Consider the following 25,972-nt stretch of genomic DNA (forward strand, 5'->3'; position numbering starts at 1 on the left):
TTGATCAAGGTTACAACATTCAAGGCCTTAGTAAAGCTTTCAAAAGGTTATATGGTAGACATGTGGAGGACATTTCCAAACTTGACATATCAGTGACAAGAATGATGCCTGATACGATTTACCTACTTTTGACTAGTGACATATGTTCCAGGGTTTTTTTCAGGTGAAAAGTTTACTTGGTTTTGCATGTGTTTGTGATGGGTGCCACCAGTGGGGCAGGATACACTCCTTTTTCGTTAACACATAGAATCATCACTATTTGAAAGTGATTCCTAAACAAAATACAAAATACAATATACAATACAATATACAACATACTTATACAATAGTTTTATTTTAAATCGTGAATTTATGTTATAACTGTTTCCTTACACCTGAAACTGATTGCTGCTGGTGATATTCTGTCAACATCAGCATGTGCCATATAGCCAGCTATATCTCTTGCTGGGTCTTTCATCTGGAGAGCAGCAGGCAACACTTCAGTCATACATCCTGTACTGATCCTGTGAAGCTTCTCTGCATGTGGTTTGATCACAAGTTTGGTATCAGGAGGCTCATTGGTGAACTCTGTATGAGGGGGACTTCCACTCTCTATATCATTCAGACACCTTCAACATAAAAAGTCAAGACTGATTGGAAAATTTGTTAACTAGAATCAAGATCCGTAGACTGATACTCATCTGTAGGAGATTGACATAAAATATAAAATGTGATCAATGTGTAAATGTTTGGTTAATTCATTTTAATCAGATAATGTGAGTGCATTCACTGTTTATGAAATTATATGTAAACCAATATCAACTATATCTATCAATTGTAACAATTAACGAATAATCGATTCAGGTTTACTGCTGTGTAATGTGCACAGGACATGCTATCCCAAATATGAAATGTCATGTTTTGATCCTCTTTCAGGAAAATTACCCAATCTGAAAAAAACAACTCAATTATGTCTTCTATTAGCACAAGTTGCATTGGTCAGTATATGCTCTGATAATATAAAGGTAACCAACTAAACATTTTCAGATCAAGATCAAAGGTTTAACTATCTATTGAATTTGAAGGTGTGCTAACTAATGAACACACATAAAAAAAGGAATGCTATTGTAATCCCCTTTTACTATCATAATATACTTTTTACTTTACACTTTGGTTTTATGGTGCCTTCATTTCTTAGAATAACCTCTCAGCAGTGAGTTTCTTCAGAATATATATATTCTATTGATATTCTACAGATTGTCCCTTGCTGAATACAAAATGTCTTCTACATCTTTGCCTAAATACTGTAATTCTTGCAAATCCCCTACCTCTATTACATCTTTACCATAAATCCTGTATTTTGGCTTCAGTCACACAAACTAAATTTTCAGATTTTCAACAGACATCCTCTTCACTGTCAATTATACACACAATTAGTTGTTCCCAATAATGTTCATGTACACAAGATACCTCTCACTATGGAACATGTATTTTATCTCAGAGATGTGCATTGCCATCAACAAATAGATGTCCCCTAATGTCTTGGGCAAGCTAAACAGAGCTTTTGTGCAAACACAACAAGCGCAGAGATGAAAGTACAAAATATTTAATACACATGATAAAACATATACATCATAATGGTTTTGGCATGAACTGAGAGATTCTATCACAGATCAGGAACGACCAAGAGCTAGGTGCTGCGAGGCACAGACAGTGGTCTGTGGACCGGGACTGCGACCTGAGCTCTGGTGATACCTTATGACAAGGAGAGGGAACGACCAATAGCTAGTTGAGGGTCTGCAAACCAGGGCTGCGACCTGAGCTCTGGTGTAGACTTGGGGGAGAAAAGGACACTTATGGGTAAATAGGCTCTTGTGAGCGTGTGTAAATGCACGACATGTGCAATGCGCAGAGGGGGGATTTTTAAACAATACCTTACGAGGGATAATTGTAGGTGTAAAATGAACACATTCATGTGAATATATTTCAATACACTGAACATGCATGTAGTAAGTAGAAACAAATACATTGAATTTGCACAAACCACAATATACAATTATCAAGTTGTGCAAACACAACAAGCAATGAGATGAAAGTACAAAATATTTAATACACATGACAAAACACATACATCATAATGGTTTTGGCATGAACTTTGGAGCTGTTACAGACAAGTAGCGACCAAGAGCTTGGTGCTGGTCCTGGAGCCACTGAGAAACTCGGACAGTGGTCTGCAGACCGGGGCTGCGACCTGAACTCTGGTGATACCTTATCACATGGAGAAGGAATGGCCAGAGGCAAGGTGAGGCTCCTGGGGTCGTTGCAGCGGCTTGGACGCTGGTCTGCGGACCGGGGCTGTGACCTGAGCTCTGGTGTAGACTTGGGCGAGAAAAGGACACTCTAAGACGAGTGGGCAAAGCCAAAAGCAAGTGATTAGATGGGTACGCCCTTACAAAGGCGAGTCCAATAATGTAGCCCCGATCTAATTCTTGACTGACCAGGTTGGTTAACGGTATCAGGTTCATTCTGGGCGCTCAGATTGTTTTTGCACTCCCAGGTTAAGTTTGGCACTGATGCAATAAGAGGATGAAAACCATGAGTAAGACCACTACACAAGTATGTTACAAAGGTCTGGTCGGGGTGACGCTTTAGTTGCTCTTGTATGATCATAACATTTAGTGGTGTCAAATTATCAGCCAGTTGTCACTTGTTGTTGATGCCATGTCTCTTATACAAAGTAGGGTTAGATTTCTTGCTAACAAATTTATTGTGTTTTTTCCTGAAGCATGTAGAGCACACATGCCCAAAGTTGCACCGAATGCGCATGCAGCCACTGTCATTGAAATTGTTGCAGACCTCCTGTCCCTGGTACCTTTTTTGAGTCAACCATGAGAATCAGTGGTGCTGTTGGTAGTACTATTATAAGTAGCATTCTTTTTCCCCAAGGTATATCGTAGGCCGACTTGTTCACAGGTGTTCGTCAACACGGATGGACATGCATGTGGCTGTGTTGTGGCTGATTCTGCTGCAAAGGTCACATGACCTACAGCGAAGACCAGAAATACCAGTAGTATATATTCTGGTGTCTGTAGCACCTCAGTTGATGTGTGTACCTCTCCAGAGCTGCAACACGAGCCACAAATCTCTTATGGTTCTCATATTTGGCAAAGCTTCCCAGAAAATATCCTTGAATATCTTGAAAGCTTTGGTGAATTCAGCAATGTTCAAATTCCTGGTGGTATGTTGGTCAAGTTTTACAACATTTTTGCATGAACCTGTCTCTTCAGTGAGTCTATGATCACCTGATTCTTGACATGGTAAAAGGAGAGAAGCCAAATTGCTAGTATATCTTGGTATATCTTACGCCTGGTACTTTCATCAACAAAGCTGACATGGGGCATGGAATCTCACAAGACACATTATGCTGGACTAGTCTGTGATATAGGCAAGGCTATGTTCTCTCCACTGGGTATTCCGGAGGATAGACACTGGGTAAGGGATGTAATCATATCTCTCATGACTCCGATCAATTCCACATTTGCTGCCGATGACTGGTTTCCTGCAGTTGTCACAGTTGCTATAATGCTTGTTGAACTGTCAGAGTTCCTCCTGTTATATTACTGCACTGTGGAGTAGTGTCACAGGAAGGAACAACAATGAGGAATCGGGGGAGGCATATGGCACAGCGCTGTCTTCTCTACTTGCCGTTTGGTTATCGTTAAAATTCTCCTTGTACAGTTGTAAGATCGTCTTCCTTCCCAATGATACAGGCACTGTGATGCCTAAGGAGCGCAGCCTCTTTCTCAGGTCAACTGTTGTCTGGTAAGGAATGGCTCTGCCTGTCACACTCGCTCTGACCTGTGACCCAACATGGGAACTGTTGTCAGGGGTTTCATGTGTTGCGGATGAAACATTTTCTTCAGGAACAGCTGTCCTGGTTCTCCTTGTAGTCCGTCTGGGTTTTAATAGGTGTTTTAGGAATATTGCTGATATATAAAATTATCATTTAAGAACTGACCTTCGCTTTGTGTTAGTTCATTGGAGTATGAACCTTCATAGAGTGAGGGCCAAAATGTATGAACATCGGAGCTTGCGACGACGTTCATACAATGTTTGGCACTCACTGTATGAAGGTTCATACTCCAATGAACTCACACAAAGTGAAAGTCAATTCTTATAATTTTTTATCACAGTTTCTTACCTCAAAGGATGTAGGCCAAGATCTAAGCACAATTGTAATTAGTACGTGTGACTTCATGTTTACACTGACAGCCATACAACAACCAGCTATATTGCGGAATATAATAGTTCCTCAAAAAGCGAGGTGACATGAGCGTGTGGATGCATAACTTGCTCCTGAGAAACATCTTACACAACACATGTGTTCAGTTAATATTACTATTTGATGAGAAAGGTCTATAGAGAACTACCTCAGTAAGTCAGTCACAATGACAGAGCGTCGTAAAACATTAACATCAAGTACAAGACGTCAAAATGGCTGACACGATAAACGTGACGGGAGAGATTTCCAAAATTGTTAATGAACCTGTGGCGGTTATATGTGTTAGTCATCATTGATCAACTGGCCGATCATTGAAAGGTTATTAAAGATGCGTCAAACAGACACTAAGGTAAATTCATAGATTGCTGGAGACGGTCACTGTCAGCCTAGACATGGATCGAGTCGATACTACGATAGTTTGGATGTGTATTTCTTCGTTTGCTCATTAGGATGGGCCGTAGGGAGGATAGTCATGCAGTCAGGATCTCTGACTTTTCTCAATGCATACTGAAATGCTGGGACCAAGATTAAAGGTTCTAAAAGATCAGAAAGAATGCTTATGTATGTTTTCGTGCTAGGGAATTCCCAAGGGTTTCCCCAGGAATGTGGAAGTAGTCCGCCAGTGTTAACGTCATTTCAAGAACATAGTCTCGTGAAAAACGTCAAATTGTGTCGTTAATACACTTATGAACATCAATTTCGTGGTCATGTGACCGACCTCTCGTCCAATGGAAAAGCTGTATATCGTGTAAACTTCAAATTAAAAAATTATATAGAATAAAACAAAGCTTTTCAGGTAATGCGGATAATACAAATGCTCTCCCACAAGTACTGTAGCCAACATCGAAAGAGCTCCAACAAGGAGTGTCACTCATTCCATCGATGCTAACTATATCTAGCCAACTAGTGAAGACGCAGGCAAGCCGGGAGTTTCCTGTGACGTCATAGGGTCAGACGCAAGGTCAACCAATCAATCAGGGAACAGGGGATTCCCTGAACTTCCGTCGAGTGCTCACGTCCGTCGAGTTGAACAAAAGAAAGCACAGAGAGATAAGTTCGATGATTAGGCTTTATTGTTTCCAAGCGCACAGTGGCATGACGATTATGATGCATTTAAGATAGAAATTAATTTGTTGGGTAATCTGCAATTCTCGCCAGCTAAGCAGACTTACATTGACGTCAGCTTTTCACATATGGGTATTTATACTGAACCAAATTAAAAACTTCACAATCCTAAAATTTTAACATTTTGACCAGTTATCATTGTGGGCCCTTATTGTGTATTTAAACAGTTATGGCCATGTATTGTCTTCTGATAACACCCCTTTTTGTGCAGGTGAATCGATCAAAATCATGTGCACAGCACTATAGTGGCAAAAGTGTTTTTTAACGTGCAACTGATCACGTGGCACGTGTTTTCAGCCATACTTGTTAGCAGTCATTAACAAAAAAAGAAAAACACAAGAAAACAAAAGTCTTTAGGGCCATTTGTCATGCCACGCCTTTCAAATGTGCAACGTGAACTTGCCATCGGCATGTTGCAGACGGGAACTTCTGTAGCTGAAGTCGCAAGGACGATGGGTTGTAGTCGACAGACTGTTTATGATTTACAGACGCGTCTACAGCAAACGGGTACCACCGCTGATCGCCCTCCGCCAGGTCGACCACATGTGACGTCACATGCAGAGGATCATCAGATTGTCTTACGTCACCTCTGTAACCGATTTTTGACAGCTACATCAACCAGAAATGAACTGTTTAGGGGTAGACTGAGTGCGCAAACTGTTCGAAACAGTCTGAGAACTGCTCACCTTCAAGCATGAAGGGCCGATTCTGACTCAATTACAGACGTCAACGTCAATTGTGGGCACAGCAACACTTACGATGGACTTTGAATCAAGTCGTCTTCAGTGATGAATCCCGATTTAAACCTCGATTTGCTGATGGTAAGGCGAGGGTGTGGAGGCCCCCTCATGAACGTTACGCCCAGTGTTGTGTACAGGAAGTTGACAGATTTCGAGACGGAAGTGTCATGGTGTGGGGTGCTTTCTGTGGCAATGCACGTTCCAGGCTTCTTGTTATCATGGTTAACATTTATACTAAGTTATCCTATAATAATTAGATCCACATCAAGTGCTTTTATGAGTTACCATGGTGTAATATTTATACATCATGTCATATAATAGTTTAGCAAGTAATACTTATCATCAGGTAAAATGCATATATAAAATATCAGTAGTTTCAGTCTATAGCTTTTTAGACAGATGCTAGCCTAAGGTAATGGGAGCGCATCTCCTAAACATACTATTCAATAAAACAAGTGTTACGTCTACATAGTTTAATTGATTTGAAGCTTTTAGATAAATGCTAGCCTAAGGTATCAAGATCCCATCTCCCAGACAAAGGATATGTCTACATAGCCTTATAGATTACCTTGAACTATTTTATTTAAGTATATCTGTCATCACCTACCGGGGTATATTAGAATAACATTCAGCAATTACTTCAATTAAGACTCATTAAGGATTAGCCCCCATACAAGCTCGTCTATAGGGCATTAAGGATTAGCCCCCATACAAGCTTGTCTATAGTGCATTAAGGATTAGCCCCAACACAAGCCCGTCTATAGTGACACTATAATCTCTTTCAAAGCATCCAGTAAATATGTCAACAAGATTAGTGCCAGTCCAACAGGATTAACAGGATTAAGTATTCCCCTCTGTCTAGTCATTCAGTTAGCATAGGGCACAACCCAATCTTGTATCAACCAATCATATTCCATTTTATGTTCTAATTTTTGTTAAATACATACAGGAACCTTGTTAGGACAGAGAAGGGGTTTGACTCTCTTACCAAGCAGACCTCTCTCCCACAGCCCAGAGTATTGTACCGACTCTCTGTGGCACCCTCAGTTATGTTCTAAGTATTAATTGTAAATTGTTCATTGTTAATCGTTCTTGTAAATAAAATTGTGATTAGTCTCCTGTGACTCCGGCTCTTTGCTGACTAATTCCCCAAGAAAACCAGCACGCCATTTGGAAGGTATTGTTCACCCAGAACAGTTCCATGATAATTTGGCCGAGAATCATCGTTTTCGGAACCACAGAGCCCAGGAACTAACTACAACCAGCTACAAGAACCCATTGGAGGACATGTCCAACCATGATCATCTGATGGAATAACAAGCAAGCTGCATCTACCTCTGACCTCAACACTGGATTAAAGACAACCAACTCCTCCAAAGACACCAACAAAGGAAGAAAAAGTCTTCAAATATTGTAAGTACTACATTGTTGATTACTTGTCTTTCTTTAATTTAGTATGGTACATACTAATAGGTGTCATGGCAAATATGGAGTCTGGTATGGAAAGTAACTTTGAAAGTGAAATTCGTACAGTGTCTTTAGTTACGCCCCTTGCCAAAAGTGTAATTCAGGCAAAATTTGGTACAAAAACAACCAATTGTTTAGTAGATACAGGGGCATCCATTTGTTGTATTTCGTCTGCTTTTCTGAGCACAGCTTTTGAAAACCTTACTCTTGGAAACTCACCCTTTCCACAGGTAAAAGGTGTTGGCGGCGAATTGCATAAAGTGTTAGGTTCAGTTGTGTTAGATTTTGTCATTGAGGATCAGGAATTTTCTCAAAGATTCTATGTTCTGCCTACACTACCAGAAGCAGTGATACTAGGTGAAAACTTCCTTGATGACAATGATGCAGTCTTAGATTATAGCTGTCATTCCTTGATACTTAACAACAGCACCTCAGATAGGCAATATATCAATTTCATAGCCAGTTCAGTGCAAGAGATTTGTGGATTAGCAAAAACAATAGATCAGATTTACATCCCCCCTCAGAGTGATTCCCTCATCCTCATTGAACCCATTGCTTCCCTCACTGCTCATTCTGAAGTAGCAGGTGGTAGAACTCTTTCCAAAGTGAAAAGCAAAACGGCTACATTTAGGCTTATGAATCCCTCCCAAGAAGAAAAGGTTCTTGACAAGGGTACAGTTGTAGGCAAATTTAGTTACATTGACAAAGACTCTGTTTTTGAAATCGACTATGACCAACCATTCATCAGTACCGTTAACACCAACAATGAGAAGAGGGACAATGACACCAGGGATTAAGTTAAAATTGCACAAGAGTTAGGATTTGATGTGACCAATACACAACTGACTCTAGATCAACGACACAGGCTACTTAGATTTTTGGGACAAAATAGAAACATGTTTTCAACGTGTCTTGCAGATTTAGGAAAGACTGACATACACCAACATATCATTGACAATGGCGACCACCCACCCGTTAAGAGTAGAATATATTGCCAATCTCCTTCGTCACCGAAGAACTTATAGATGATTTTCTGAAGTATGATTTGATCGAGGAGTCTACTTCTATGTATTCAGCTCTCATTATCCTAGTTAAGAAACGTGATGGTTCATATAGATTTGTTTGTGACTACAGAAAGTTGAATTCTGTCACTTTACCAATGTCATGGCCTCTTCCTGTTTTTGATGATGTTGTTGATCACATTGCCAATGCACAAGCTAAGATCTTCTCAACTTTAAACCTTGCTAATGGCTTCTTCCAAGTGCCATTACATGAAGATTCAGAGTATAAAACTGCTTTTGTCACCCATCAAGGCCCATCAGTTCAAATGTTTACCCCAAGGTTTGACAAATTCTCCACTTTGTTTTTCAACAGCTCATGAGCAAAGTGCTAAGAAAATTGCTTTTTAAGGTTGCGCTGATTTACATTGATGATTTGATAATTTACAGCAAAAACTTTGAAGAGCATCTCCAACATTTGGAGCAAGTATTTTTCTATCTCAAACAGGCAAAATTAACACTAAAGCCATCCAAATGCAACTTTGCAACAGACAAAGTTTCTTTTCTGAGTCATGTTTTATCATGTGGAGGTGTTCAAGTTGATGACAAAAAGATTGAAGCAATTAGAACCTTTCCAATGCCCAAATCACAAAAGCAGATTCACTCCTTCTTAGGCCTCACAAACTTCTACAGGAAGTATGTGAAAATTACGCTCACATAGCGCTTCCACTGAATGCCTTGCTAAAGCATTCAAAGTCAGAAGAAGGAAAGAAACCAAAGTTCCAATGGTCACTTGAGTGTGATCAGGCATTCAACACACTCAAACATGCTATGAGTAATACACCTGTTCTGGCTTATCCAAATTTTGAAAAAGAATTCCTTCTCGCAACTGATGCCAGTGATATGAGCATAGGTTTTGTTTTGAGTAAAAAAGATGAGAAAAATAATAACATCCAATAGCCTTTGGTGGTAGAGCTCTTCATGGCAGCGAAAAGAACTGGAGCATTACAGAAAAAGAAGGCTTAGCTCTAGTTGAAGCCATTAGATCCTTTCATCCATACCTTGCAAATTCTAAATTCACAGTCTACACTGATCATATAACATTGAAATGGCTTAAATTCATCAAGGATGCCACAGGTAGGTTAGTGCGATGGTTTTTGGAACTTTCTACCTACACTTTTGACATTGTTCACCACAGTGGCAAAGCAAATGGGAATGCCGATGCTCTCTCACGTAGGGAAAATGAGGAAAATATTAATTGTAATGATCAGACAGAAGAAGATGCTGAGAAAACAGTCTACTTAGTAACTTCAACTCAGCAAAGCAAATCAACTAGCAGTACTACAATCTTGCCAAACACCCATTCATCCACACAGAACAGAACAGAACAGAAGTTTATTGCTCGTAAGAAAATCACACAGAGTGATTACAGAGCATACATGAGGTTGAATATATACACAACCACACCAACAATAATATCTAATAATATATACATACATGAATACATACATGCACCCAATCACGCATAATGCATTGCTATAATATATGTATCATCTGCATAACTACACACGTGAACACATAAAATATAGACATATATTTTATTGTAGAGTGAAATTCACAAATTTTAACGTAGCAAGGGCAATTTTCCAGCCATAGATCGACAATCCTATGATATTTAATTATGTAAATAATGTTAAACCTTTTTTACAGAACTGAGCCAGTTTTATTAGAATGGGTTTGTATGAACATTTCATTAATTGATTGTATTTTAGAGTGGAGGGATATTTAGTATAGTATGCCGGAAGGTATTGTTTTCGAATGTCATTTAGTCTTGGACATACTAATAGAAAGTGAAATTCATCTCCTATTTGGTCGTTACATAAAGTGCAAGTTCTCTCAGTACTCTGTGTGTTAAACCATCTGCCTTTCTTAATTGGTAGTCTATGATTTGATGTTCTCAGTTTAAGAATCCAGATTGCTTGTTTCAATGGGAGAGATAATAGATACTCATCAAACTGTGGTTTGTCTTTTAGCATTGTATAATATTTGCCTTTAGATGAAGAACAAGCCTTGACATTCCAGCTTTGATAGAAGTTGTCCATTAAGGTTTGTTTAACGTTTGTTTTAAGCCAAGAAAGATTTGGAAAAGAGTTAGTATCAAAGACAAAATTCAAACCAGTTTCATATAAAATATTTTTAATTGAGGTGAGCCATGGAAATGCAGTATTGTTAGTCATTGTGATTTTATGAATTAGCTGATAGATGCGGCTAGATAGTTTATTAGGCGATACAATTAGTTTGCTCCATTCTTATGATATCATTCTTATTTTTATCTGAATCGTTAAAGAATGTCTACCTAATTCACCATATACTAGAAAATCGGGTGTTGACTGTTTTAATCTGAGGATAGATTTACAGAACTTTAGGTGAATTCTTTCAATTGTCCTTACATTTTCATACCCCCATACTTCTGAAGAATATAGAAGTATCGGTTGAACCAAATTGTCGAACAGTTTAAGTTGGCAATCTAAAGGAATGTCTAGTGTTCTTATTCTTCTAAATATGCTGTACATTGCTTTTGATGCTTGCTCACTTAACTTTTTGATAGCTTTGTGGAAACGACCAGTGCTTGTAAATAAGATTCCTAAATATGAAAACTCTTTAACAATTTCCAAGGGGGTGTTACGAAATATAAAGTTTAGATTTTTAGAGCGGGAGCGTTTCTCAAATATGAGAAATTTAGTTTTGCTGATGTTAACCTCCAATTTCCATTTATGGCAGTATTTTTCAAAAATATTCAGAGCTTTTTGTAAGTCATCTGGTGATTCAGCTAATAATACTGTCTCATCAGCATATAGTAAGATTAGTAGTTTCACGTATGTATTCAAATGATTGCTGAAGTCGTTACTTACTAGCTGCAGTCCTTGGAATGTATTTTCTGCTAGAAATGCTTCTAAGTCATTTAGGTAAATAGAGAATAAGAATGGAGATAAATTTTCACCCTGTCTGACTCCTATCATGCTTGGGAAAAACGAGGAAATTTTTCCATCAAGAGAAACACACGACTTAATTCCTTTATACATATTATGAATTACACGAAAACATTTTCCTCCAAGATTAGATTTTAACATTTTAAGCCACAAGCTACATCTGTCTATAGTATCAAACGCCTTACTGAAGTCTACAAATGCACAGAACAGTTTTTTGTTTTCAGCTAAATATATGTCTATTAGCGATTTTAAAATAAATATGTTATCCATTGTTGAATGATTGTTTCTGAAGCCTGACTGGTTGTCATTAAGCAGATTAATGGAATCAGCGAACGTTTCTAAGCGACACGAAATAATTGAGGTGAAAAGCTTGCCAAGACAGCTTACAAGACTAATACCCCTATAGTTTGAAGGTTCGCTTGGGTCGCCTTTGTTTTTGAACAGGGGTTTTATAATACCAACAAGCCAGCTTTCTGGTACAAGACCCGTGTCGAGAATTACATTGAACAGCTTGGTGTATAATTGTAACATTTTGCACGCAGATGCTTTTATATACTCATTGAAGATACAATCAATTCCGCTCGATTTATTATTTCTTAAATTATTAATTGCCTTTGTAACTTCAGCTTCGGTTATTGGGTTATCTATTTGCTCGTGTACAAAGTTGGAATCAATGTTGAGCTCAAATTCATTGTGTGGGTTTTCATTTTAAAATGCTTGAACAAACAGTCTAGTTGAATGTAATTGTTGCGCTCGTTTCTCTTATCAAATGATTTTAATAGTGACCAAAAAGTTTTAGGATCATTAGTTTTTGTTTCACGATGTTTGTTTTTACATTGAACCTTGAACCGTTTATATGACAATTTGAGGGTTTTGTTATATCTTTTACTTGCACATCTAAGATTGTTTTTACTATCCGCAGTTTTTTTCTTCCTGTGTAAACGTTTACTTCTGTGATACGCTTTCCGGTCCATTTTACAGTCTTTATTAAACCAAGATTTATTTCTAAAGTTAACATTATGATTTACACGAGTTGTGCCAAAGGTGACTTCTGCTGCCTTTATAAGATTTTGTGCAATACTATCTACAATATCGTTTATGTCACTATCTGAATAGTGTTGAGAGTTTACGTTCAAACTTTGGTGTAGACTATCTATACCTTTGATATCGATATTATCTATAAAGTTTTGTTTCTTTTCGTCCAGCCATTTATTTACTTTTGTTTGATTAGTGGTCTCAGTAGGTTTTGTGGAGTCACTAGATGTGACAACGTTATTGCAATTATAACAGGACATAATTCCACAATGTATATCTGACATAATACCATCAAAATCTAATACTTCGAAGTCAGACATTATGGAGAATGTTTCAGGTGATACAATACAATAGTCAACAACGCTTGACTCCTTGCATGTGAATTTACCAACATCTTTATCATCACCGAATCGTCCATTTACAATAAAGACATTCTGATTTCTACACAAGTTTAAAAGTTTGTAACCATTTGAATTAACTGATAGATCCATTGAGGTTCTGTGCCATGAAGCGTTGTTGTTTTGTAATGTTTCACACTGTGTCGTAATACTGTCGTCTGCTAGATGGTTATGCAATAGGAAGTCATCTATTACGACATAATCACAAAGCGTCTTCGTTCGCGCGTTAAAATCACCTGTAATGCAAACATGTTTGTAGTTGCTAGAAATATCAAGATAATCTTGTTCCAAGGTATCAAATATTTCATTATAGAAATACTTACTATTGTCTGGGGGAATATATGCACAACATATTATGAGGTCATCAGTATCAGGCATAAGAGTTTTTGATACTTTACACCATAATGCGAAATCAAGGGATTTGTGAAGTAAGGAGATATGTTTAGCGAGTTCAGTTCTCACCGCAATCATTACTCCACCAGAAGCTCTAGCTAATACATTTTTGTGACGGTTATTTGTAAAAACATGAAAACCAGGTAGATCATTATCATCTATATCTGTAAGCTTTGTCTCCGTGAGGCAAAGAACATCATAGTGACTTAAATTCTGAATAAAATCAGGATTTAACAATCGAGATCTTATGGGGGAGAGTACTTGAGGGAGAGTACTTTAAGTTTACCACAGTCCACAACATGTTCATGCCTGTCCTATGTCGAGTCCATGGACCCCTGTGCTGGTCTCATAGCGTCGCGTCGGAACTCTTCTAGACTGTGATTTCTGGCGATAATTCTAGACTTAGAACCTGGTATGGCCTTGCCTGGAATGTACAGGGTGTTATTGATAAAGAGTTTGTCTACACTCAGAGCCGCCCGGTCTCCTGCTTGCAATGCAGCACGTCTAATTGGGTAGAGAACCTTGCGTCTCTCTTCAATCTCTTTAGGGAATTGTTCATTAACAAAGAACTGTCTGTTACCCTTCAGATGATCGAAAGCTGCTTGCCTGACACTTTGTCTGTCTTTATAATCGTTAAACTTAGCGACAATAGGCCTAGGTCTGTTGTTTCGTCTTTGCCCTACCCTGTGCACTCTTGCAAACGGAATCTCACGCTCAATTTTCAAATGTTGACGAATGAAGATTTTTATGAGATTCTCAGTATCTTCATCACGTGCTTCGTCTATGCCAATGAAAACAGATTGTCTCTCATTGACCATGCCTGTAGATCCAGTACAGTTTCTTTCAAAGTGTCAATCTCTATCTTACTTGTTTCCTTTGTGTTCCTCCTGAGTTTGTCCATCTCTTCCTTGTTGTTCTCGAGTGTGTTCTTCATATCTGTGAGCTCCTCCGACTGAAACTTTACACATTCCTCAAGATCACCTGTTAAACTCCTTAATGAATTAACATCCTCTTCTATTCTGGTCATCCGAGTATCCATTAGGGACAGCTTTGTTTCAATCTTGTCGAGTGTAGCAAGTTTCCCATCAATATTCTCAATATTACTCTCCATTTTCCCAATTCTTTTAAGTAATTCTTCCACCCACGTCGGTTGTTCATATACTTGATTTGGGGGGGGTAACAGGGGTGATATTCTGCACCGGGGTTGGTATGTTTGGGGGTGGCTGATTGTACGGTGATCCCCGGTACTGATTTAGTCCATGGCCGGGCATAGCGACGCCATATCCATGTACATACGCCATATTTCTGATCTCCTCCAAACTTGCTACTCTGGTAGTATCTTCACATCGTCACAGGTCACACAGACAACTCAGACTGAGGATATTTGCACACCTATTGTCAATCACTTAGAATCAGACACACAGACAACACATTCGTCAGTCACCTTTGAATATGAAGAGGATTATCAGTCAGTACCAGTTAATGTTGTCGCAGCATTACATGCTACAAATACTGATGTTACTCAAGACACATTGGTTGAAGTAAGTATAAAAGAACATCCAAATTTACGTCACCTACAAAGGATTTGTCCGGATTTCATCCAAATCTTTGACTACAAAATGAAAAGGATCGTCAAAAGATTCTTATCGAAGCAAATACTTTTGAAATTGATGAAGGCATCCTATACAGATTCGTTCCACAAAGACAGAAAGGCCATGCAGACAAGTTCATTAAACAGCTGGCAGTCCCAAGAATCCTCAGGAATCAAGTCTTGCAATCCTACCATGACTCAGAGTTTGGCGGTTGCCACCACGGGAAAGAAAGGATGCACAACACCACGAGATTTAAGTACTACTGGCCCAAAATGTACAGCGATATTGCTACTTATGTCCAGACATGTGAGGTATGTCAACAGACCAAGAGGCACTACCATGGCAAGAAGGCGCCACTTCGTCCACTACCTGTAGAAGAGGTCTTCATCCGATGGCACGTTGACATTCTCGGTCCCCTGCCAACAACACCAGACAAGTACAAGTACATTTTGGTCATCACAGATGCATCATCCAGATGGTGTGAAGCCTTTCCACTTCGGACCCAAGAAGCCAAAGAAGTAGCAGATGTTCTTGTCAGAGAAATATTTTGTCGGTATGGCGCTCCTAGGACCTTAATTTCAGACAGAGGTCAGAACTTCATGTCCAAACGTATCAAAGCAATTTGTGAACTTTTGGCAATTAAATTTACCCATACTAGCCCATACCATCCTCAAACTAACAGCTGTGTAGAAAGGCTCAATTCTTACATCAATCAATCACTAAGAGCCTTTTGTAACAAGTCTCAAAATGATTGGCCCCGTTTTATTCCTGGCATCATGATGGTCTATTGGATGGCCCCAAATTCATCAACACAAAAATCCCCATACGTTATGCTTTTTGGCCGAGAAATGAGAGCTCCACAAGATGTAGCATTAATTCCAAAAGAAAATTTAGGCCACAAGAACAAAAGTTATCTTTCAAATTTGCTTGAGGAGCTGGAAATCACTAGAACAATAGCAGCTGAAAACACTGCTCGGGATAAGGAGGTGTATTCAGGACAATATAATCGAAAGGCTAAAGAACCAGAATTCGTCCCAGGTCAAAGAGTTTGGCTTTACTGTCAAAAAGTTGAAAAAGGCCTTTCCAACAAATTAACCAAAAAGTGGTATGGTAGCTATTATATCATCCATACGGGTCCAAATTATACCTACAAACTACGCCGAAGTTCTGACGACAAAATACACAAACCACTGGTCCATGCCAACCGTCTGAAGCCATATTTTGATCCTGCTGATCGTCCACAGTATCCTCCAGAACCATACCTCAATGACACCAGTAACATAGATTCAGGAGTAATGGATGACAATGAGGAACCAGTCAGTGATTCACAGCCTGACAGCAACAATTCCCCATCAACAAGTTCAACTTACCAAACTGCTGATCAATCACCTCTACAACAGAAAGGTAAGAAGGTCAATTCCAAAACAAAGGCAGGCACTTCCAGCAACAAGAGTTTGAAGCAAAAGACGCCAACAAAGAAGAAAAACCCTGCTCCAAATACAACAGCAAAACCTGCAGGTTCCAGAACGACAACAATGGAGGAAAATCATGCCACACCAGGTCCTAGTGCTCCAACCAAGGTAAATGAAAAGGTAAACAAACGGAAAAGAGGAGTGAATAGTAAGCATCACCAGCCAAAATCCAGAAAACAACTTGACAACGGCCAGGCACAACCTCCAACATCAGGTAATCAAACCAAGGATATCCCTCATATTTTCAATCCAGAGGACATCCACTCAATTGTAAGTTCTAAGAGAGCAAATGGCAAAATCTACTACAGAGTGAAATGGAAGGATCCAGAAAGAGGAAACACATGGGAGTATGGCAGCAGCATTCCAGACTCCACTCGGAGAGAATTTCACCTCAAAAGAAGTATGTCAGGAAAACGATGAAAACGTCCACTGAAGAATCATAAGTTTTTCGACCAAAAGGAATCAGCACAAGACAATAAATCAGTCAATGTTCTGTCAGGGAATACAATGTCAGGGAATGTCGAGCAAGACAACACCAAACCATGCATAGAATTAGATGTCAAACCATATCCGTTTTTTCCAAAACACCCACGAACTGTAGATCATAAAATAAAGAGTGTTATGGCCATTGAAATTATTCAAGGAGACTGCTATGTTAAGGTCTCATATACCAATAACTAAGATGATCATATGCTACTTTGAAAGTGTTCCTCTCCACCTCTTACAGCGCTACCTTGAAGATAGCTGGAAGGATCTCCGTAAGTGGTCCTGTGGAGAAGATAATCCTCCATATGATCCAGATGAACTACCAATTTATAAATCCACAAGGGTTATTTTTCCACAGATAGACTTTGGAAACATCAACACCTTTTTCTACCGTGTTTCACTCACAGACTGTAGTCCCCATCGACCATACCAGGATCAACTCGCCATATATACCGATAGCTGCCAATTGAACATATTCTTGACCAAAATACAAAATCTCCTGAATAAACGGAGATTTTGATAACTTTTGTAATTGTGTCCAGTCTTTTCACTATGGGTCGCCAGTTGAGAACAAATAGCATCAGCCTGATCATCTGAGTTATTTGTATCACAACAAATTTTCAGCATTGACCTGATCAACCAATCTCAAAAGCGAACCGAAACCGTACCGAAGCGAAGCAAACCATACTGCGAATCGAACAGAAACCGTACCAAAGCAAATGAAACCGTATAGCGAACCAAATGAAACTGAACCGTACCGCATTGAACCGAATTGAACGAACGAAAATCGAAGCGAAACAAACCAAATTGAAATAAAGCAAACCTAACAACCGAAATGAACCAAAACAAAGAAAAGGCAAACCAAATAGTTACGAAAACTTACAAATAATTCTAAAAAGGATATACATAAGTTCTAACACTTTTTGTATACCTTATTAGTGTAGTAAATCAATGCACTTGTTATATGCACATGCACATATATGTATATATAATGCGTCTAATGATTGTATCCAAAAATAGAAGGATATTTTATTTTTATTTTTTCATGATATACTTTTGTAATTTGTCGCCAATACATTCTTCCTGGTCATGACACCATTTAGTAATAATTATGTACTGATCTTTTACATCATAATTATCATATTTGTTTTATTTTCTAGTTATTACAGACAAACTGAGGAAGTATTTAAATATGACATATTATTTGAACATGCTAACTCTCTTTTCTTTGTTTCCATGTAAAACCTCCATGGACACAGCCAACTATCCTAAACCTCAAACCAGGATGTGGAACTCAAGGCCTCCTCCTACATCACCCATAAACCACCAGTACAGAGTGCCAAGACAAGCCAGCTCCACATCCAGATTCCCTGATGACAGCAGAAAAAACTTTTTCATTATGTTTCCTTATACCAAAGAGACTCTATGATAATTGTTATTTACTATACTACCAGTTTAACTTAAAACATCTAAGCCATCTAAGCCATAATTATTTTATACGTTTGGGGTCCAAACTTTTTCAGACAGAGGGGAAGTTATCATGGTTAACATTTATACTAAGTTATCCTATAATAATTAGATCCACATCAAGTGCTTTTATGAGTTACCATGGTGTAATATTTATACATCATTTCATATAATAGTTTAGCAAGTAATACTTATCATCAGGTAAAATGCATATATAAAATATCAGTAGTTTCAGTCTATAGCTTTTTAGACAGATGCTAGCCTAAGGTAATGGGAGCGCATCTCCTAAACATACTATTCAATAAAACAAGTGTTACGTCTACATAGTTTAATTGATTTGAAGCTTTTAGATAAATGCTAGCCTAAGGTATCAAGATCCCATCTCCCAGACAAAGGATATGTCTACATAGCCTTATAGATTACCTTGAACTATTTTATTTAAGTATATCTGTCATCACCTACCGGGGTATATTAGAATTACATTCAGCAATTACTTCAATTACCGTATATCGCTGTGTATAAGGCGACCCCACGTATAAGACGACCCCCCCTGTACACGCCTTAAAAATCAACCCCAAATCCTATACTTCCGACCGGGAATCAAACACATCACAACTCTGACTGATATAGAAGATTTAACGTGCGCTTTCCGACTGATGCGTATTTCGCACACATCACAAGTGCGCACACAAACCTTATATATGCAATAAAAATATGTTTATCTTGCGTTGTTTTTTTTCTAGAATGATAGGTCGCGTTTGTAACTCCAGCACACGTCGCCATTTTGTGTTTACACGGTACGACACCAAATTGGTGCCCGTAAAATAAAATTCATTTATGAAGTAATAACATATAAGAGACAATGGTGAGTAATTTAATTGCCAATTAACTATGTTGTAACTAACTAGGCTTATGTTTGCTTCACATTCAGCGTGTTTATTCCACAATCACTTGTACACACCGTCTCCAACTCTTGTTAATACAACTGTAAAAACAGCGGGAATTGATTTCAGCTTCACCGGTTATCACATGTTAGGTCACATGTGCAATATGCAAATGCTTACCGGTACTTCCGGCTCTCTGCTCACGGATGTTGATTGTTTTACCGTGTCAAGTAGATTAAACTTTATTCAAGGAAAAGAGATACAAATCATGTTTATGTATGGAAATAGTTATTGGAACAGTTATTTAGGACGAAATGCGAAGTTTTACTGTCAAATGCTTGGCTGGCTATCGGACGCCGGTTGACATCGCCAGTGGAAAAAAATGTGAGCTCTTCGACTCCGTGTATAAGACGACCCCCCTTCTTAGCCCCCTCATTTTAGGTATGAAAAACTCGCCTTATACACAGCGATATACAGTAAGACTCATTAAGGTTTAGCCCCAACACAAGCCCGTCTATAGTGACACCATAATCTCTTTCAAAGTATCCAGTATCTTTGCTGACTAATTCCCCAAGAAAACCAGCACGCCATTTGGAAGGTATTGTTCACCCAGAACAGTTCCATGATATTGTCATTCGTGACAACCTCAACGTTGCTGCTTACCGTGACCAGGTACTGGCACCAGAACTTCTGCCTTTCATGGCAGCACAATGACCCGGTTTGATCTTCCAACACGACAATGCCAGACCCCACACAGCAATTTTGACAAGGAATTTCCTTCAGAATGCGGGAGTCAACGTCATGGACTGGCCGTCAAAGTCTCCCGACCTCAATCCCATGGAACACGTCTGGGATTCTCTTGGCAGAAGTTTGTGCACTCTCCAGAACCAACCACAGAATTTGCAAGATCTTGGCACCATTTTGCAGCAACAATTGCATCGTCTTCACAATCATGTGTTCACAAGCATCACCAGGTCCATGCGGCGGCGTTGTGTGGCAGTTGTCAACGCACATGGTGGCCATACACGCTACTGAACTTGTGTGCCATCAGATTCTCATGCTTGGGACTTATGATTTAAACTGTTGATGTTATTACTGAATACCGTAGGTGCTTGGAACAAATTATGGTTACCACCGTTAATTAAAATCCTTCTTTGGACATTGATGATTAAAAATAACCTTCTCTGATACATTTGTCTGTTGTATATCATATATGGGATTACTTTTAAAAATGTGAAGTTTTTAATTTGACTCAGTATATGTGGTTAAACATTCTTCTCCGTCTACCATACAGGGCATATTGGCATATATGGAAACAATTCATAATGCTGCAGTCTGCCCGGTGGGTTTTGGCAGGTCAAACTATGACCAGCAATTCCAATACCGGGTGGCATATAAGACCCAATTTGGGATTGGGGTAAGATCAACAGTTATCTGTGGTTGAAGCACATGACACCGACTCTACTCCATGTCCAAGAGGAAAAGACTGGACTCTTTACAGTGCCTTTCAGCAGGGGACTTGACTTCACAGTCAATGCATGCTGGGGCTACAAGATGCTCCAGGTCAGGGTGCAAGTTTAATCATAATGCTTCAATTGTGGCAAATAACATCCTGCCTATTATTTCTTTTGTGCAAAGGTGGGGTCATAGATCCTCAAAACAACTTAACTCCTCACAGGCAACCCATGCTAAAGGCACTGGCCCCAACTCCACTAATGTTCACTAGATTAAAGCCACATTTGCAACTGTACAAGCATTCTAACCATGCCCATCCCATTTATTTATTACAAGGTTTGGAATCAGGTTCTCTTGGGCTGACAATCTGTGTTCAGCCAGGGACCCAATTTTACAAGAGATAATAGCTGCCAAGTTGAAAAAGGAAGTAGAGACGCAGGTCCTTCTGATGCACTGCTTCTCCTCGGGATTAACCAATCAGTGTCGTCCCAAAAAAAGCAGACGGGTAAGTCAGTCACAATTTGCAAAATTTGATGGGAAATCGGCTTTCAGGATTATGCCAGTACACCCTCAGAACTTTTGAGTTGGTAGGCTTGTGCTTTCAAGTTAAATACTACTTTGATAAATGTTTGCTATTTGGCTGCTCCATATGTTGCTCAGTGTTCAGCAGCTTTTTGCCTAACGGGCAGCTTATGCATTACCTCAATGATTTTCTCACAGATGGAATTGCAGGGACGAAAGTGTGTGGTGACAACCTTGATAAATACCTCAGTACTTTACACGTCCTGCATTTTACTCAACATTCCTAGGTCTTGAAATCAACACAGTCAGGATGTAGGTCAGAATACCACAAGAGAAGATTGTAAATATCACCACAATCATACAGGATCTGAGCGTTCAAGGTAAGCACAAAGTCACCTGAAAAACTTTGCAGTCTCTGGTGGGTAAGCTAATTTTCATGTGCCAGGCAATACCCATGGGTAGACCATTTTACCGCAGACAGATTGATGCCTATGCATAGGCAAGTTATAAATCACCTGTGTTCACATCACGCATGGAGTTCGGGAGGACCTAGAGGTTTGGCTTGGGTTCTTGGGGGGGGATTTAACAGTTTTTCAGAATCAAAAGTGGGCGGACAAAACGTATCTGCAGCTGTTCACAGACGCAGCCAGCACTATGGGGTTCTGGGCATACTTTAACAGGAACTGGGCAAACAGTCTTGCCCAGGGAGTGGGTGAAGAATGGCTCAACTCGTGACATGACATTGCTGGAGGTGTTTCTTATCGTGCTGTCGGTTTGTCTGTGGCGCACATCCTTTGGAAAGTACTTTTCTTTTGTGATAACCAAGCTGTAGTGTCAATTATCAATAAACAGTCTTCCAGAAACAGGCACCAAGAAGCATGTCACTGATTAGGCAGCTGGTTCAAGGCGAAACATATATGACACATGACAATATTATCGTAGATGCTCTGTCGAGATTTCAGCGGGAACATTTCCACAATGCAGCTCCAGCAGACAATCTGCATCCCATGCTGTTTCCAGACAATCTCTGGAAGAGCTAACAATCAAGTCAGAGAGGCTTCTTCTTCTTGGTGGGGTCCAGCTACCTGACCCAGACAAGGCTGCACCCAGGGGGATGTCTCTGGTTGGCAATTGGTGACATCAGGTGGGAGAAGCTGACCAAGCTGGTAGATGCCAAGGTCAAGTCGATGAGGACACCATCGAAGGCTGTGGTGATTCTCCTTGGTTCCAATGACCGTGGCAATGTAACCACATGAAAAGAATACGGGCATTCAACTACTTTCCTTCTTGGTAAGATAAACTAAATGTTAAAAAAGAGAAACAACTCAGGATTTCAAATCTTTAGTGTGCAAACAGTACAATTTAATGGAAATTGAGATTAATGACATATTGGCGAGGCAACACCAGTAATTATTGTAAGGATTCTCCGCGTTCTTCACATCTTGTTTGTCCGACATCGGATGTAGGTGGGTCATGCAGAGGCATCATTAAATATCACGCATTCCAAGTGCTATCATACAGTTGACTAGCGGATGTTGTCCTGTGGTCAGACATGCTTGCCAAGGAGATACTGGCATGCAAGCCAGCTGATCCCGCCACCTGGAAGGGGCCAGGCAGAAACTGAACAAAGGGGTTCCCGAGAGCTTGGGAGATACAGGTTCCCCACGCTGCCTTCAACCGACAAGACCAGCAACTCTACATGCATGGTTCACTTTCACCAACCAGACTTAACATATTTGTGCTAAACATTCGCAGTTCCCTGGCTGCAGTATGCTTGTAGGAAACATTTTCTCTATAGGATAGCACAGTGGGTGTACATGACCATGAATGGTCGTGGGTGTGGGGAAGCACCTTGGTGCTTGTGGCTGGGTGCTGGTGGACTGCATTACAAGTTACATTTGGCATCTTGGTATACATACCAAATTATACATTATATAGGATATGGTTGCCCGCTTTACAGCAGGAACCAATTTATCCATTCTGCTTTACAGCAGATGGCTTAGTGTCTGCATGAGAGCAGATATCTGACAATGGTACATGCCTGGCAGTGCGAGCTGCATAGCAATATGGGCTGCTTGGCAACAGTAGTTGTAGGGCAGCAATCGCTGCATTGGTAAGCAACATGGCTACCTGGCATTGGTTCTGGCAGGGCAGCAGTTGCTGCATTGGGGTTTCTCTGGCCTAATGGGGTCACATCCCTATATAATGCAATTTTAGACAGTTTTATTTCAGTGTTGGAGGTCCCATGCCCCGAGTACAATTATACACACATTGCCAATGGTGTGCCGTATAGATGGACTAAAGGGAGTTTGTGTGTTTTTATAGGTTTAGAACTTTAGGGTTTATTGTCAGCTTGTTTTTTGTACTTTTATTTTTTTATATTAAATGCGGCCAAGTAGGCTTGTTAAGATTAGATATATGCCTAGTGCTTTAAATGTTTGTAAGTCATTTAGGGGATTTAGTACCATTGCTAGTGTCATTTGATTGTTGCAATTTAGTATGTATTGGAGTGTTCTGTGTTGCTGGTGTGCAATATAGTATTACGTGTTCAGGCATTTCTTTTAAGTTGCAGTGGGGGCATTTACCGGTTTAGTGTTTAATTATTTGGTGTAGGTGGGAGTTTAACTTAGTGTCGCCTGTTTGTAGTTTAGTTATTACTCTGTCAATTGTTTTGGTTTTATGATGGATTGTTTTTTGGAGTGACTTTTGTATCATGTGTTTTAGTTAGCAATCAGATTTCTGATAGTTATTTTGCCACTTTTGGAAGATTTTCTCCTTTGTGATACTTTTAATTTCGTTTTTTGATATTGGTAGGTTGATGCTTACTTCTTCTAATTTTAGTGGTGATTTGGTTGCTTTGTCTGCGTGTTCATTGCCAAACACTCAAACGTGGGCAGGGATCCAAACTATTTCTATGTTTTTACCTAGTTTACGTAGATTGTTGGTGCTTTTAATTATCTGTTGTTTTAGTTTTAGGCTCTTTTTTGCGTTTTTGTTTTTTATGGCCTGGAGCCCTCTTAATGAGTCTGAAAGGATAAATTTCTTTTGGTGTCTATTTATTTGATCGCTGTGCAGGGCTGTTACTATCCCCATTAATTCAGCTGTGAAAATTGATTGATTATTTTGGAGCTATATGATAGTGTTTCTTTTGGGGGTTCGTTGATATGTATTCCGAATCCTGAGCCCGTGTCAAAGGACCCGTCTGTGTAAATGTGACACCAATTTGGCCATTTTTCGTGAATGTATGCTAATGTGATGGATTATAGCGGTATTCGGATCAATTTCTTTATTTAGTCTGGTGGAGAGAGATATGTTGATTTTGGGGGTTTGGAGTTTGGGTGTGAAGGTGTTATTTGGTGCTGGTTTAACTGTAAATTATTTAGCTTGTGCATATTTAGGTAATTTATTATGCGTTGAGAGGTTGGTGTTAATTTAGGGTTTTTGCAAGGTAGAGCTTGGAGTCTGGGGCTTATGTTAGCTTTAAGGATCTGTTGGATTCGTTGGTTTTGTTGGGTTGAGGCCAAGTAGTTTATTATCAGATGTTCTCGGCGTAGGTCCAGGGGTATTTCGCCTGTTAGTGCCTGTAGCGATTTGCGAGGTGTGCTGAGTGCGGGTGATTATCTTGAGTGCTTGATATTGAATTGAGTTTAGTTTATCGCTTAATGAGGAGTTCCAAGGTGTTGTATATTTGGCATCCATTGTCTATTTTTGATGTAATTAGTGATTTGTAAAGTGATAGTAGGGTCTCCTTGGAGGCCCCCCAGTTGGAACCTGTCAGGCAGCATAGTGTGTTTAGGTCTTTAGTGCATCTTTTTGTTAGACACTTCTGTAGACACTTCTTCCGGACCAATATTTATACTAACTTATATGTGGAATACCTGTCTAGACTTATTAAATACAGAGGTAATTAAGTGGTGGAAACAATGTTATTTTAGGGTTATGTTTATATAGTTGGATTATGGGGATTAAGGTTTGTTTACATTGATACTTATACACCCAAATTAAGTCATAGCTTACATGGCATTTAGATTAACATTATTTCAATAGAGATAATTATTTAATGTTTTGGTTTACGTGACAGGATATTCATGGTTTAGTATTTAGGTGATTTAGAACATTGCAATGATATTATATTTTGATATTTTATGTATTAATATATATATATTTTAGGAATAACTACCATTAAAGGTTTTCTAACAGTTGTTTTTTTTTATATAGCATTATTACAAAACTTATGTACATATTTAATGACCATGATAGCCCATGATATCACACCCATGCTATATATACTCACACGCAAAAGAAACGCAAATCGAGTATGCAGTATACATGTTATTTATTTTCAACAGTAAAGACAATTAAGAAATACTAATAGGGCAAGATTGACAAAAATTTGACTGAAGACAGTTTAATGGATTAAAAGGCAGATGACATAATTGTGTTTTTCAAATGTAAAGGACTTACACATTTCGGGTCAATACCCAAAATGTCAGTCAATACCTGGTGTGACCACCATTAGCATTGATCACCGCCACACATCTCCTGTACATTGAGTGGATCAGACGATTTGTGAAGGCCCTATAGGGGATCCTCCTGCACACATCCAGAGCAGCTGTGCATAGTTCATCGGCAGTTGTAGGGACTGGGCGCACATTGTGCAGACGCCTTTGAACCTCATCCCACAAGT

At 39.3% G+C, this 25,972-nt stretch overlaps 1 protein-coding gene across 1 annotated transcript in view; it reads right to left on the reverse strand.

Annotated features, from left to right (window-relative positions):
* LOC139478127 (ras-specific guanine nucleotide-releasing factor 2-like) overlaps positions 1-25,972 on the reverse strand; it is a 969,963-nt gene that overhangs the window by 562,385 nt on the left and 381,606 nt on the right. The window contains exon 17 of the mRNA XM_071260456.1: positions 373-608. Within this exon, the coding sequence (XP_071116557.1) occupies positions 373-608 (236 nt within the window). The remainder of the gene's footprint in view (positions 1-372; positions 609-25,972) is intronic.

Source organism: Haliotis cracherodii, unplaced genomic scaffold, assembly GCF_022045235.1.
Source record: "Haliotis cracherodii isolate W230 unplaced genomic scaffold, xgHalCrac1.p SCAF_1, whole genome shotgun sequence".
NCBI classification, from domain to species: domain Eukaryota; kingdom Metazoa; phylum Mollusca; class Gastropoda; order Lepetellida; family Haliotidae; genus Haliotis; species Haliotis cracherodii.